The sequence below is a fragment of the Hyaena hyaena genome, unplaced genomic scaffold (genome assembly GCF_003009895.1).
Source record: "Hyaena hyaena isolate Hyena2069 unplaced genomic scaffold, ASM300989v1 scaffold_64, whole genome shotgun sequence".
Lineage (NCBI taxonomy): Eukaryota > Metazoa > Chordata > Mammalia > Carnivora > Hyaenidae > Hyaena > Hyaena hyaena.
Window position 1 is genome coordinate 1,682,924 of NW_024080698.1, and position 15,286 is coordinate 1,698,209.

A 15,286-nucleotide genomic window follows, 5' to 3' on the forward strand; every position below is an offset into this window, starting at 1 on the left:
TCCATGTCTAACAGTTTTTTCATTACAAAAAAAAAATTTAAATAAATAGAATCCTATTGTATAGAACCTTTCCTGATTGGCTTTTCTTTCCATTCAGTATACACTTGGATTAATCCAAATTACTGTGTGTATCAGTAGTTTGTTCCTCCTTATTGCTGAGTAGTATTCTATTGTATGGATGTATCAGACCATAGTACATCGTTTTAAACAACATCTCTGGTTGTTTCTAGTTTGGTGCTATTACAAATGAAGGCACCATGAACATCCATGTGCAGATTTTAATATGAACATAAGTTTTAATTTCTCTTAGATAAATGCTCCATAATGCAATTTCTAGGTCATATGGTAGATGCATGTTTAGTTTTATAAGAAACTGTCAAAACTGTTTTCAAGAGTGGCTGTACCATTTGACATTCCCACTAGCAATGTATGGGTATCTAGTTTCTCTGTATCCTTGCCAGCATTTGGTGTTGTCACTATTTTTTGCTATTCTGATCAGCAAATTGTGGTTTCAATTTGCATTTCCCTAATGATTAAAGGTATTAAACATCTTTTCATATGCTTATTTGCCATTTACGTATCTTCTTTGGTGAGATGCCTGCTCATGCCTATTTTGCCTATTTCATAGTTGGATTTTGTTTTTACCCTTAAGTTCTTCTATATTCTAGACACTAGTCCTTTGTCAAATATGCAGTTGAAAATATTTTCTCCCAGAATGTGGCATGTCTTATTCTTTTCAAGTGGGATTTTAAAGAGCAAAAATTTTTAATTTTGATGAGGTCTAAGCTCTATGATTCATTTATTTTTAATATACATCCAAGTTAGTTGGCATATAGTGCAGTGATTTCAGTAGAATCCAGTGATTCATCCCCTACATATAACACCTAGTGCTCATCCCAACAAGTGTCCTCCTTAATGCACCTTGCGCATTTAGCTCATTCCCCCACCCACAACCCCTCCAGTGACCCTCAGTTTGTTCTCTGTATTTAAGAATCTCCTATGTTTTCCCCCCCTCCTTGTTTTTATATTATTTTTGCTTCCTTTCCCTTATGCTCATCTGAGTTGTATCTTAAATTCCACATATGTGTGAAGTCCTATATTTGTCTTTCTCTGACTGATTTCGCTTAGCATTATACACTCTAGTTCCATCCACATTTTGCAAATGGCAAGATTTCATTCTTTTTGATCAGGAGTAATACTCCATTGTGTACATATATACCACATTTTCTTTATCCATTCATCTGTTATAAGCTCCATGGTTTTAACATTCATTCTCATTCCTTGTCTGACCTCCAACTACTTACAGGGGCATTACCTAGCAGTACATACCATGATTCTCACTGCTAATGAAATTAAGTTGGTATTAATGATAATTCTAAAAACCAGTCTTTGTGGTCATTCATTAACCACCTCTATTTTCATTCCAGTTCAGTCTGTAATCTCATTACAGAGATCTACATTTGAAGTCCAGTCAACTTTAGTGTGTAATAATAATAGGTGATGGGAAATAAAAAAGAAAACGATCTACTAGAGCATTAAAACCAAACTTATAGCCCCAGAGTAGAAAAAGTCACAAAGGCCCAAACCTCTGTAATGAAAATAGCTTCTGCGGGAAGATAAGGGGCTTGATTACATAAATTCTTAAAATTCTTTTCACTTCATAAGCCCAGCATGTCCATAAGTTTACGAAAACATCCCATTATTTGAGGCAAGCTATTTTCATAAGGAATTAAAACATACATAATTAAGACAACTGTGTTCTTTTTTGGTTTATTCCAACACTTGAATCTCATATTTTTCATCACTGCCCATAACATATAGCTCTAATTTCCTGACCACTCTATTTTTCTGGTTTTCTTCCTTACCCAACAAGCTAAAACTGAAAAGTCCCTGGGAATCAATGAGGGAAAGGAAATACATGCAAATTTTTTAGTGAACTAGCTAGAAATCCAAAACCAGTCTCTCAAGTGGCAACATTCCTTCCATCCCCAAAATGTCAATGTGACACATGTTGCATCAATACGATGTGTACAAATAAATACATAAGAAATAACAGCAATGATAATGAAATCGGAAATGGTGGCATGCTGGAGATGAAGTGAACGTAGGGTAGGATAAAATCAATAAGCAATTAAAAAAAGATTGAACAATCTTAATAAGTTCACCAACCTATTTGACTTAAAGAATCCAATCCTGCTGTGATAAACAGTGGTTTATTCTGATCCACACATATTGATTTGCTACACAGATAAGAAGAAAAGAGTCTAATTTAGTTTAGCAATCGAATATCCTGCCACGCTCTACTGTAAATACAAGAGCCAAGTTTTACATTTAACCACTGGTGAGAGTGCACACTGCCGCCAAATGAAGGAGTGGATATCAATTTATTTCAAAAATTAAAGCGACAGACCCAAGTTACCTTAAATGAAAACCAAGAAAAGGAGCAAGTTTAAGAAAAATATACATACTACAATTATTAAGTCAATTTCTAAAATCAATAAAAGAAAATGATAATAAGGGAAAGCTACTAAGAGAAGTAAAAGAAATCAGGGAAACAAGTATAATAGTATCATTTTATTCTAATCTTTAACATTATATAACATTTTACTTATAGTATTTGAGAAATATTTAAATAACGTAAGAAACAAGAATAGCCATCTGGGGGTACTTTCCTATCAAGAAACAAAAGCCTGGTATTAGCAATAATCAGAGGGATTATTGGCAAAAAATAAAAGATACAAAAATATATTTTAACAGTACCTTCTGTCAATGCCAAATGCTAACTGGTTGATAACTCCACGTATTTTTAGTAATAGAGCTTCTGATTTACTGGTAAACTAAAAAAAAAATCAGGAAAATAAATTATATGCTTTGCTTTCAAATCACAGAAACAGGTAAAATAAATACGGCTCTGAACAAGTGCAAATTGCAGGCAGAATTACTATTTATTTGCCCAACACACACTTGTGTTTGAGCAGACAAAAACCTGAATAAAGGAAAATAAAGAAGTCTCAATTTTATCTCTTCAAATTTTATGAGTACATGATACTGAAGGGACCTGGTGTTTATGCACTAATCATTTCAGCTACGCTCATATATGGATCCAACTATCGCCCAAATACAATCTGCTTGGTAGAAATTAGAAGGTATACATCATAAGTAACTTTTCCATCCAAGGGCATATTACTGTCTTCCAAAAAACCAACATGGAGACTACAGACTAATTCAACAATGCTGATAGTCATTTAACTTTTCAGAATTGCCTTTGAGCCTGCAAAACAAGTTCCTGAACATTCTCAGCGGTGGTATATAACAAGGGTGACCATAACCAGAACACTTCAGAGAATGAAAGGGGGTGGGCACTATTAATAATGAAGCTGAGACATCAGGTGAAAATCAGGACATGTGGTCACCCTACAAGTCTTTGAAGACCAGGTGTGATTTTTTGGAAATACCGAAAGTTACTCAGCCAAATCAGAATAGTTAACGTGTAGGAAAGTGGGGAAAAACCACCTTGAACCATAGTGACGTGGAATTTTAAAAGGCAAAGAAATCAATTTTCAGGATAAGATCCATTCTGGATTAAGAACAGGCTCACAGGCTAAGTATTCATGTGAATATATAAAATTTAATGCACTGACTTTTCAAAATTGAAATAATTTTACTACTTCCTTTGAAAGTTTAAAAGTATAAAAAACTAACTGAATTTTTAAAACACAACTTGATGATGATGATGATGATGATGCAGAAGAGTATGTTCCCTGTGTGGAAAGGAAACTACCTCATCACAAGTGTATTTCATAGAACTGCAGGGCTGGGAGGACGTGAGAAGTTTTTTGACTCAACTTCCCCATCTGCTGCATCAATTGCCCTGAAACATCCTCCCTCAATAGCTGCAGAGCCTCTCTGCTTGCATAAACTCAGTGGGAACTCATCCCCTCCCAAAGCAGCGCATTCCATTTTCAGATAATGGTAGGGTTAGAGAGTTCCTTTTTTTGATCAAAACTCTACTGATTCCTTATTGTTGACTCTAAGAGAGCAAAGGATACACTTATTCCCTCTTCCATGGAACAGTCCCTCAAATGTTTAAAAAACATTTTATCACATTCTAGATGGTAGAACATCATTTTATACTCCTCCTCATGTATCGCATTTTTAAATCTCAAACCATCCTTGCAGCTCTTCACTGAATCTAGTCCTACCTCTCAATGGTTTTTTTTTAATTTTTATTTTTCATAACTTTATTAGGTTGCTCATAATAGTCCATTTTCTTGACTGAATTATAAAGGATCCGGCAATCTTGAAAAGCAGCCCCAAACTGTCCCCCTCGAATAGGGGGTAGGGGAAGGGTGGAAGTGAGACTGCAAGGTGGGGCTTTGTAACTTTGGTTACTCTATTCTTGGTCTGCGAAGCTAAGACAAGCGTTGTGACTCTCCGTGTGGTCGAGAAGTGCCCCTCGAACCCAACCTCTCATCCCTCATCAAAGCTGAGATGAAGCCCTTCTCAAATCCATTCCCTAGAAGACCCTGATGATTTAGGGCCATCTAGGCCTGCTGGGTCCTGGGTTGGTCTGACTTCATCTAAATTCGTACCCTTAAAACCAGACTGGGCCCTGACTGATCATCAAGTGTGATCTGTTCCTGAAGAAAGGGATTTCCCTCAGCTAATTAAGTGGAACTGTGGGGCTTTATCTTGTGGTAAAAATAAACTACAAGATCCATGGTCTTTGCTTCTGTATCCTGGAGGAGTCATTCATTTTAAACTCCACTATCTTTTTGAAATAGTAAAAAGGAGTATTTCGGGGGTGCTTGGCTGGCTCAGTTAGTAGAGTATGTGACTCTAGATCTCGGGGTTGTGAGTTCGGGCCCCATGTTGGGTGTAGAGATTACTTTAAAAAGTTGGGGGGCCTGAGTGGCTCCGCTGGTTAAGAATCTGACTCTTGGTTTTGGCTCAGGTCATGATAGTCAGTTTCATGAGTGTTGGGCTCTGCGCTAGCAGCACAGAGCCTGCTTGGGATTCTCCCTCTCCGTCTGTCTGTCCCTCCCCCACTTGTGCTGTCTCTCTCTCTCTCATAATAAAAACTTAAGAAAAAATTAGGGTCACCTGGGTGGCTCACTCAGTTGTGTCTGGTTCTTGATTTCAGCTCAAGTCATGGTCTCACTGTTTGCGGGATCGAGACCCACACTGGGCTCAGTGCTGATAGCATGGAGCTTGTTTGGGATTCTCCCTCTCTGCCTCTCCCCCACCCACGCACGCACGCTCACTCTCTCTCAAAATAAATAAATAAACTTAAAAAAAAAAGCTTTAAAAAAGAATATTTCCAAAGTACTCTGTCAATTTAATATGTAAGCCAATATAGTATAAACATAAAAGGTACTGAGTTTTAAGAAAATACACACTGCAATTTATTTGGGGTATTCTGAAAAGTATAAAATGTTACTTTTAGTCATAATATACTAGCCATGAAGACCAGGGGCTACCCCACGTTATCTCCAGCTTCCCCGGAGCACTTTCATTTAGGGGGAAGAAGAAATAGAAATAAAAGTGCTTTTACATCTTATTGCATTAAAGGATATCCTTTCTCCTCTGGTCCTGCTGTGGAACATAATGATAACAGTTATTACAATAAGCAACATTTATTGAGGAACACTTTGTTTCAGGCACTGTGGGAAGCATGGCATGTTACTTTGTTACTTTTTAAATCTTCACAACAACCCTATGAAGAAGGCACTATTTGTCTGTTTTACCCTGTCGGAGACTGAGGCTGAGGTGAGATTACGTGACCAGTCTGATGTAACACGTCTAGAAAGCGGTTGCCCTGAGATTCGAACCCAGGCAGCCAGACTCCAAGTTCATGTTTTTTAACTTCTACAACAAACAGTGGTGTGTTTTTTTGTTAAGTTTAAAAAAAGAATATTTGTTAAAGGGGTTTTTCCGCCTCTTTTCTCTTAAGAGAATATGGATTCTCATTCTTAAGAAGAAATAAAATGAATAAATTAATAGCTAGTTTATCTCTTTAAGAGTGACTAGGGTTTATGGGCATAAGCAACTGCTCCAAAGACACAGCAAGCCATCTAGCAGAGGGTGTTCTAGAAATACATTATCAAACACTGTAACAAGAGGGTTTGGCGGCAATGGGAAAGGAAAGGAGATTATGTGCATTAGTAAAAGCATTAGTATTTTTTTAAATATAGTTTATTGTCAAGTTGGTTTCCATATAACACACAGTGCTCATCCCAACAAGTGCCCTCCTCCCTGCCTATCACCCCCCTTCCCCTCCTCCCCACCCCCATCAACCCTCAGTTTGTTCTCAGTATTTAAGAGTCTCTTATGGTTTGCCTCCTTCTCTCTCCCCAACTATTTTTTCCCCTTCCCTTCCTCTGGTCCTCTGTTAAGTTTCTGCTGTTCCACATACGAGTGAAAACATAGGTATCTGTCTTTCTCTGCCTGACTTATTCAGTTAGCATAATACCCTCGAGTTCTATCCACGTTGCTGCACATGGCCAGATTTCATTCTTTCTCACTTCCATGTAGAAAAGCATTAGTATTTATAACCATGCATCAAGTTGCTAATCTTTCTCAAATTTGGTGCCATCTACTCAAGCCAAAGGGCAGGAAAGGTACAAACCATTAATGATGCTCCATAATAATGTGCAACAAACCGAAGTGTCTTGCATATAACCTTTCTCTTCTCAGAGTCAAAATCCTGAAGAAATACATTATTAAAAAGAAAAAACAAGTTGAGAGAATTAAATATCTGTAGCAGGAAAGTACAAAATATTAGGAGTGGAAATAGAGGATTTTTGTTTTTCTGGAACGTACTCTGAGGAGTAGGATTCCATTACCTTCAGATTTATTTCTATAGACAGTTGAACAATAGCCACAGGCTTGTAGAACTATAGCTATCAGATCTTTCCTTGTTTAAACACGTAGCTCAACAGAGTTCAGATATGAGTACACATTTTACAGCGTGGAATACCCCAGAGATTCTCTGACAAGCCAAGATAAGAAGAAACCAATTTTCTACTGTCTTCAATTTAAGAGTTGGGGAGTAAGTGCCGTCCCTCAGGGCCTGGGTAGAAGATTCAGTTTCTCAATCTACCTTATCCCCAGTCTACTGCTTTATCCTGTCCATGCTATTTCTTGTTCTTTACATATTTTCACTTTCCCAACTATATCCTCTTTTCCAAAATTTTTACGATGTGTGACTCCTGACCTCTCCCTCCCAGAGTCATTTTTCTCATTTCACTATTTTTGCTCCTGTCCCGTAAAGCCTGGGTATGCATAAACCACGTTAACGAGAAGTGGACAGGCTTACCTGAAAAATATCGTATTTACTTCCAATTATGACCAGAGGTATTAGAAATGGGTCGACTAATTCACGGTCCTGTTAACAAACATATTTCATTGATTATAGTTGTTAAATACTATGCATTCAGCAAATTCTATTTACTTCCCAAAAATACCACTTTAGTCTCTTCATAGATGTTGACTCCGTTTGCTTGACGTATTGTGATATTTAACTTTCACGAAGTTCTATTTCTCAAGTGTAAAACTAGAAATGGCAGTTCCCTAAGGGACCATGATATTTATTTATCATGTTCTGTCCTTCCATTTTCTTAAAGAGCATGCCATCTTCGCATTTTTGTTTCTTACTACTTGCTATCATCTTTTGTTGCTACAGCATTTACACTGCATAGATGCGAACCACAAACTGTTACTTTTGTCCTCATATTCGTGATGTAAAACACATTCCTACAAACCCTGGGCAATGTCAAATACTGCTGTGGGTTTTCCAGAAGATGATACTCATGACTGTATCTAAAGGACCTGTGTTACCATCACTGCAATTTTGTAATTTTATTAGTTGTCAGAGGCTCGAAAGAAATGGATTACAGGACAGACACTAAATGGATGTAAAATAGAGGGTGGCGAGGAAGGCTGTGAAAACTCTACTCCTTGCTTAAATGTGTACCCTCATCTTGTCTTTGCCAGGTGACTTTCTGTACAGTCTGTTTTTTTATCTTCACTTTATAGAGATTATAAAATCAATATCAAACTACTACTTCCAACCCCTATTCTTTTGATGGGTGTAATAGCCAGAACAGTCGCAGTGGGTGCCTTAACAAGAAGACGTAAGACCTCTTTTTCCGTGTTTTGCTCTCACTGAGGTTTTATTAAATTGCTATAATTTTCCAGTGAACAAGTTCATCTACATCAAATGAATTTACAATCATGCATAAAAATCTCAGGAAGTTATTTGCGATGTCATCTTCAACTATGTATGGGGCTAAGGATTCCGGGAATAATCCCGATAGCAACTCACTGGATGGTCCTTCTGCATATTACTCCATATCCTCTGTCTCATTTCAGACGCTGCTTTAGAATTTGTTTTCCCCAGTTTCATTATCATTTTATCTACATGGCTTTTCGTGGCTTGCAACAGATTTTCCATGGTGGGCCAAAGGTCATTAGGTTTTGAAAGATCCAAAACAAGAACAATAGAAAATGTCCTAAAAAACAGAAACATCTCTTAAAGAAGACTCAAAATAATTAGTTTTGAAACCGTATTATACTGAAATTTATTATCTAAGAACAACACTACAGCTTAAGGATAAAATAAAACAGCAATTTCCTAAGAAAACATACACACTCACACCCTCCAAAGTTATAGCCTTATTTTTTCTTTAAACGTTTATTTTTATTTTTGAGAGAGAAAGAGGGGGGGAGGGGCAGAGAGGAGGACAGAGGATCTAAACAGGGTGGGGCAGAGAGAGGGGGACAAAGGATCTGACATGCTGCCTGTCTCTCAAAAAAAATAAATATAACATTAAAAAAAACATGACTGTGGTTTCACTTTTTCTTATCGTGGTAAGATGTGTATAACATGAAATTTATCATTTTTCCAAATGAAAAAATAACTTTAAGTGAAAACGAGATGGAATATTTGACTTTTTTCCAAGATTAAAATTTGTGTTTCCACTGCATTGGAAACACGTGTGTTACTTTACCTTCAGAGCAAATGACAGCTCATTTTTTTTTTTTTTATGAGTGTAGTTGACACAGGATGTGACATTAGTTTCAGGTGTACAAGTTAGTGACTGACAAGTTTCTACATGATGCTGTGCTCACCACGAGAGTAGCTGCCATCTGTCCCATTACGTCGCTCTCACGGTGTCCGTCACTCCCTGTGTCTCTTACGCTGCGCCTTTTGTTCCTGTGACTTACTCCATAACCAGAAGCTAGGACCTCACACCCATTTAGCCACTGTGCCCAGCCCCGACCCGCTTCCCCTCTGGCAGCCTTCAGTGTGTTCTCTGAATTTATAGGTCTGATTCTACTTTTGGTTTATTATTTTTCTCAAATTCCATTCATGAGTGGAATCCTATGGGATTTGTCTTTCTCTGTCTAATTTATGTCACTTAGCACGGCACCCTCTCGGTCCATCCGTATTGTCTCAAATGGCACGACCTCATCCTTAAAAAAAGGTTTTTTTAAACCTTTTAACAACTCTTTAAACGGGGAATGAACCCACAGGAAATGCTCCATTACAAATTATCTAAAGACTGTTCAGTGTATTTATAATTATCCTATAAACAATCATTTTAAAGATAAACAGTATCTAATAGCATTTGGCAATATTATTTTTCTCAAGTTGCTAGACTTTGTCCAGCACAAGGAAATTAATTATGTGTCAAATTGATTCCAGTCACAAAACACTCTTGAGATTTACGACTACATTAGGAGTGAGATGTTCTTCATGAATTTCTTAACCACTCAGCAGCCTACTTTGGCCGCGGGCCTACTGCTCCCCTTCCCTCTGTTCATCGTAACCTTGACCTCCTCTCTCTCCTAAAGCAAGCTGTGGCTGCCGTGGGGTTCTAGGGAATGAAGAAGACACAAGAACTCACAAAGTGAGGCATTAAGGAAGCTTTGCAGGGGCAGCTCCGTTGGTTGGGCCTCCGAATTTGGCTCAGGTCATGATCTTGTGGTTTATGAGTTCGAGCCCCCACGACGGGCTCTGTGCTGACAGCTCAGCACCTGGAGCCTGTTTCGGATTCTGTGTCTCACTCTCTATTCCCCTCCCCTGCTCATGCTCTGTCTCTTTCTCTCAAAAATAAACAAACATTTAAAAACACAATTAAAAACTTAAAAAAAAAAAATAAACAAGCTGTGCCAAAATGTGGCTTCCTGCAGAAACCAGAATTTCCACAAAGCCATTGGGGGCCAAGCCTCTTGGGCCAGAGGAGGGGAACGAGATCATGTAAGAAGGTGATGTGACAAAGTCAGGGCCAGAACTGGAGCCCGCTCAGAACCCAGATGGGAGTGGCTCCCAGCCATCGCACCCCTCTCTGCCCCTGGCCACACTGGCTGGCAGCTTTGGTGCCTCAGCAGCCGCCCTCCTCGCCATGTCCCAATCACGCCACCAGGACTGGCCCTAATTTCTGGGTGGCCTCAATGATCTGTTTCTGTTAAAGGAGGACAAATGGAGCTCTACACAGCTGTAAAATCCAATGGTTCTGAAAAATTATGTCAGGGGCATATGGTGGTTACAAATGGAAAAGAAAGATCTAAACATATATATAAAGCATCCAAATCTGGACAAAGTATATTTATAATGTCAGTTTTTAAAGTTTACTTATTTGAGAGAGAGAGAGAGCACGTGCGTGTGGGAGAAGCAGAAAAACGGGTGGGGGGGGGAGCAGAGAGACTGACAGAGAGAGAGAGAAAGACAGACAGACAGACAGACAGACCTAAGCAGGCTCCATGCTCAGGGCAAGGCCGGAAGAGGGGCTGAATCTCAGAAACTGTGAGATCATGACCTGAGCCAAAAATCAAAAGTCAGACGCTTAGCTGACTGACCCACCCAGGTGCCCCTGTACAAAGTATATTTATGAGTGCTGAAAACACTGAAAGAGATACCTCGGCATGTTCACAGTGGGTATTTCTCAGGTGATTCGGGGCGCTCTTTCTTTCAGTGGTTTTCCAAGATGTCTACATGAACATATATGGTACTACTTTTATAATAAGTAAAAGTAAGTTAAATTTCTTTAAAAGAAGAAATTTTCACTGAATAAAGCCAACGTTATCTGTCCCCAACTAGCTATGGAAAAACAACTGCTGTGTTAAGCAGAAATGATTCCATACCCTAACGATCTCAGTAGCTGAGATGTAACAAATAATTGTGCAGCCCTTTGTATTCGGTCCAGGTAGCAGCAATGGTTTGTGTTAAACCCTGACAAGAGTAAGATCTTTCAGATGTAAAAATCTGTGTTTTCCTTGGCTGAGACACATTCCCAGGAACTCTGTGAGAAATGTCACAATTTTCCACATCTGAATTGGCCAACATGTGGGAGGCATTGTCAGGAACCACCACCAAAGGGTTTGAGTTTTTTCCCCCAAGTTTCTATTTCTTTTAGGTCAGCAAATAGACCTTCTCCCTCCACAAACTCCTTGTTCCCTCGGGTGAAGCCTCAACAGTACTGATTAGCATTAAATTCAAAGGCAGACTTACAATGTCCAGCTGACCAAAAAAACTCAGGGTTGAATGAGCTTACACTTGGATAAGTATTCAGAAGAATTAAGCTTTTCATATTCATGTTTGCCAAGTGAACTCATTGCTCAAGTGTTATTTGACATACTCTGTCTGTTTGCAGGCTTGCAAAACATGTTTCTGGGTGGAATGCCAGCTGTCAGCACAGGCCAGAACCCTGGCTCTTTTAAAATCTCTTTGAAGGCATTACACTTTAAGCGCATAGAAAGGAAGAGAGTGTCAACCTTCAGCAACGTAAAACTGCCCCCCCCCAATTCTGACTCCTCAAAGCCTGCTCGTATTCATCCTACGCTGGCTCACTTACCGCAAGGTGTCACTTGTGATGGGTATGCTGATTAAGTCCAATAAAGAGGTCCCTCCACCTAGTTCCCAAAAGTGAGCAATATCTTTTGGCTGAAAAAAAAAAAAAAAACCACAGGCATTTTTCATATTAAATTTTTAAAATCTTTTTTGAGTTTTATACACTTCTTACCCCTCATTTAACATCAGTCTGTAATGATTATGGATACAAAACACTGTAGTCCTCAATAAACCTATTCCTGGCAGTCGAAGCTTTCCCCTTTCTCTATCCCATCTCCTAAAATGCACCAAAACATCTATTCCAAAATACAAAGGTGAAACATTAACATGAGAGGTGGGGAACAAGAAGAGACTGAACAACAGATTCCCTTTTTGTAGGATTCTTTAAGTATTAAGCGACTGAAAGGGTGAGGCAGCCGCGTAGCTTGGGAATAAGACCATCTACTTCACGACAACCTTCCTGGACAACTAGCTAATGGCGTCTCTGCTTCTGCCCTGCTGCTGAGGAGCCTTCTGTAATAGCATGATTGTGGGAGGGGCCAAGTGCTTCCATTTAGAACTTAGGGAACATGAAATCTAAGACAGGAATCTTCCAGAATGAATATGAAAAAGCCCAACTTGCTGACACACAGTGGAAAACAAAATCACTTTTTTAATATATCTGCTGCCATGAACTTGGAAGAGACAGTCATTAAAGGTTTTATTTAGGTGAATACATAGATTTTTAACAAATTATCATCTCATAATCACTAAAATTGTTTTGCTGTTGAGATCTGAGTATTTGCTGTTGGTAAGTGAATCATCAGTGTTTGTAGGGGAAACAGTTTTGTGTTGGAAAATCCCCCTTCACAGCTTGATGAAGGGTAGTTCTTAGAGCTCTCCTCCACAGTGAAGCGGTGAGAGTGCTTTCAGAGTTTTCGATGAAAAGGGCAATCTCATTTCTAGGTCACCACTCATGTCAAAATTCATGTGAGTCACAAAATTCTCACGCATCTCAAAATGTTAATGTTTTTTCTTTTCTTTTTAATCTTACAGTTTTAATAACCAACGTTCACTGGCTTATCTAGAAAGTGGCAACATGCAGTGTTAGTTCTTGCACACCAATGACAAACATTTGGACTAGATCGATCTGTAATGGAAGATCTGTGTGATGGAAGCAGTGGGGCCTTCCATTATAGATGGGTGGTTCTTCCCTTCTCCTAACTATTTAAGAAATGACCTCCTTCCATGTGAGAACTCCACAAGAGGATTCTAGTTTGGATTTTTTTTCAACCTTCTAACATATACCATGAACTCTCCTTCTGTTCGGAATAATCTCCAACTTTCCTCTGAAGAGACACTCAAGCAAGTGAAAATAGGATTGTAACGAATGAGGGTCTCAGTCTCAAACGGTGTTACTAACTTGAAGATACGTTTGTAAAAATGCTAAGAATTTGGACGCTGAATAGTACATTTTCATAAATATTTTACAAGTCAAACTCATATTTTTAGCAGATTTCTGGGAGACAGGATGTAATTCACAATCTTATTCCCACTTGAAAGAAGAAAAAGTCACATTAACACAACTAATAGAAAAATACGCCCAAAAACTGTACAATCAAGTTACAAAGGAATCTCATTCCAGCATTTTAAGACAATAAATGAGACGGCTAAATTATTTTCCTGTTCGGGCTGCCTTCACGTCTGCTGAGCTGAATTTGAAGTTTCAAAGTACGTAGTTAGGAGTGTACAACTGGGTACGTTTACGCATTACAGAGAAGACGAAAATATACAACAAAGTCAGCATCACTGCCTCCCCACCCACAGGCACAGCACATCACTTAAGAAGACACTCACTATATTATGCCCCTTTGCTCTTCTTCCATACGTATATTCCAAAGCTAAGGTTGGTTTTGGTGGCTCGTCCCTGCACAAGAAAGACAGGTAGTATTACCATCACGGGTTTTCTTTTAATGTTTGTTTATCTATTATGAGAGAGAGAGAGTGCATTAGTGGGGGAGGAACAGAGAGAGGGAGGGAGGGGGAGAGCAAGAGAGGAAGGGGGAGAGGGAGGGAGGGAGAGAGAGACAAAGACAAAGACAGAGAGACAGAGAATGGCAAGCAGTCTCCACGGTGTCACCACAGAGCTGGATGCATGGCTCTAGTTCACAAAATTGGAGATTGTGACCCGAGCCAAATCCAAGACTGAATGCTTAACTGACTGAGCCATACAGGTGCCCTCCCCACCCCAATCATGGGTTTTATCATGCTCGTATGACCCAATTCATTTTTGCTTCCTCTTAACAATTTTAATCTATTAGTAGAAAAGTTACTTTGTAGAATAGCACGGAGGTAAAAATGATAAAAATTTTATGTAAAAGACAAGCCCTCAAAAAACCATATTCGAGGATTTTTGTCACAGCTGCAGAGATGGCTAATGACACCAGCACGATGGGGTAGTCCTTACCGCACTCCTGGGGAGAGGGGGGGACACAGGCTGGTAGTGTTGGTGGCCGTTAGGGGGCAGCTCTTGGCATTCGGGCCATGTGGGGAGCATTGATAATCAGGTTTTGCTCGGCCTCAGTGTGGGGAGCTGTGAATCTTATGATTATTGATTTAATGAAGATATCAATGGAAGACTTTAATACAATTCACTGTTTTATTAATTTTTTTTTAAAGTTTATTTATTTTTGAGACAGAGAGAGAGTGAGCAGGGAAGGGGCAGAGGGAGAGAGGAAGACACAGAATCCAAAGCAGGCTCCAGGCTCCGAGCTGTCAGCGCAGAGCTCAATACAAGACTCAAACTCATGAACCGTGAGATCTTTACTTGAGCCGAAGTCGGACACTTAACCAACTGAACGAGCTGGGCGCTCCACAATTCTCTATTTTAACTCACGGCCCAAACACAGGCATCATTTAACTAGTGAGAGCTGCAAACTAACAAATTACATCAACAAGTCCTACAGACTGACAATGGTTTGATGAATTATTACCATTGCAGCTTACATTGTTTGATAAACAGTTTTATGGTATATATGCACTTATTTATTTCAGTTTTTTTATTGTAGTACAAAACATGTATCATAAATTACTTTCATCACCCTTTTTAACTGTACAGTTCAGTAATGCATTAAGTACATTCACACTGTTGCACAAACTCTAGAACTTTTTCATCTCACAAAACTATACCCATTACACAATAACTCACTATTTTCCCCTCCCTTCAGACCCAGACAAACACCATTCTACTTTCTGTTTCTGTGAATCTAACTGCTGAGATAACATCATATAAATGGAATCATAGAGTATGTGTCTTTTTGTGGCTGGCCTATTTCACTTAGCATAATGTCCTCAAGGTTCATCCATGTTGTAATGTGTGACAGGATTTCCTTCTTTTTGAAGGTTGAATAATATTGGTATAGATCTTTTTAATTTGGAGAAGAGAAACAAGTT

General features: G+C 39.0%; 1 protein-coding gene across 2 annotated transcripts in view; it reads right to left on the reverse strand.

Annotated features, from left to right (window-relative positions):
* DYNC2LI1 (dynein cytoplasmic 2 light intermediate chain 1) overlaps positions 1-15,286 on the reverse strand; it is a 39,640-nt gene that overhangs the window by 10,213 nt on the left and 14,141 nt on the right. For both annotated transcript variants that reach the window (XM_039232391.1, XM_039232390.1), the window contains exons 4-10: positions 13,691-13,760; positions 11,859-11,947; positions 8,327-8,513; positions 7,319-7,387; positions 6,629-6,706; positions 2,761-2,837; positions 2,170-2,240 (exon numbers count right to left, since the gene is read on the reverse strand). In XM_039232391.1, the coding sequence (XP_039088322.1) occupies positions 2,170-2,240; positions 2,761-2,837; positions 6,629-6,706; positions 7,319-7,387; positions 8,327-8,513; positions 11,859-11,947; positions 13,691-13,760 (641 nt within the window). The remainder of the gene's footprint in view (positions 1-2,169; positions 2,241-2,760; positions 2,838-6,628; positions 6,707-7,318; positions 7,388-8,326; positions 8,514-11,858; positions 11,948-13,690; positions 13,761-15,286) is intronic.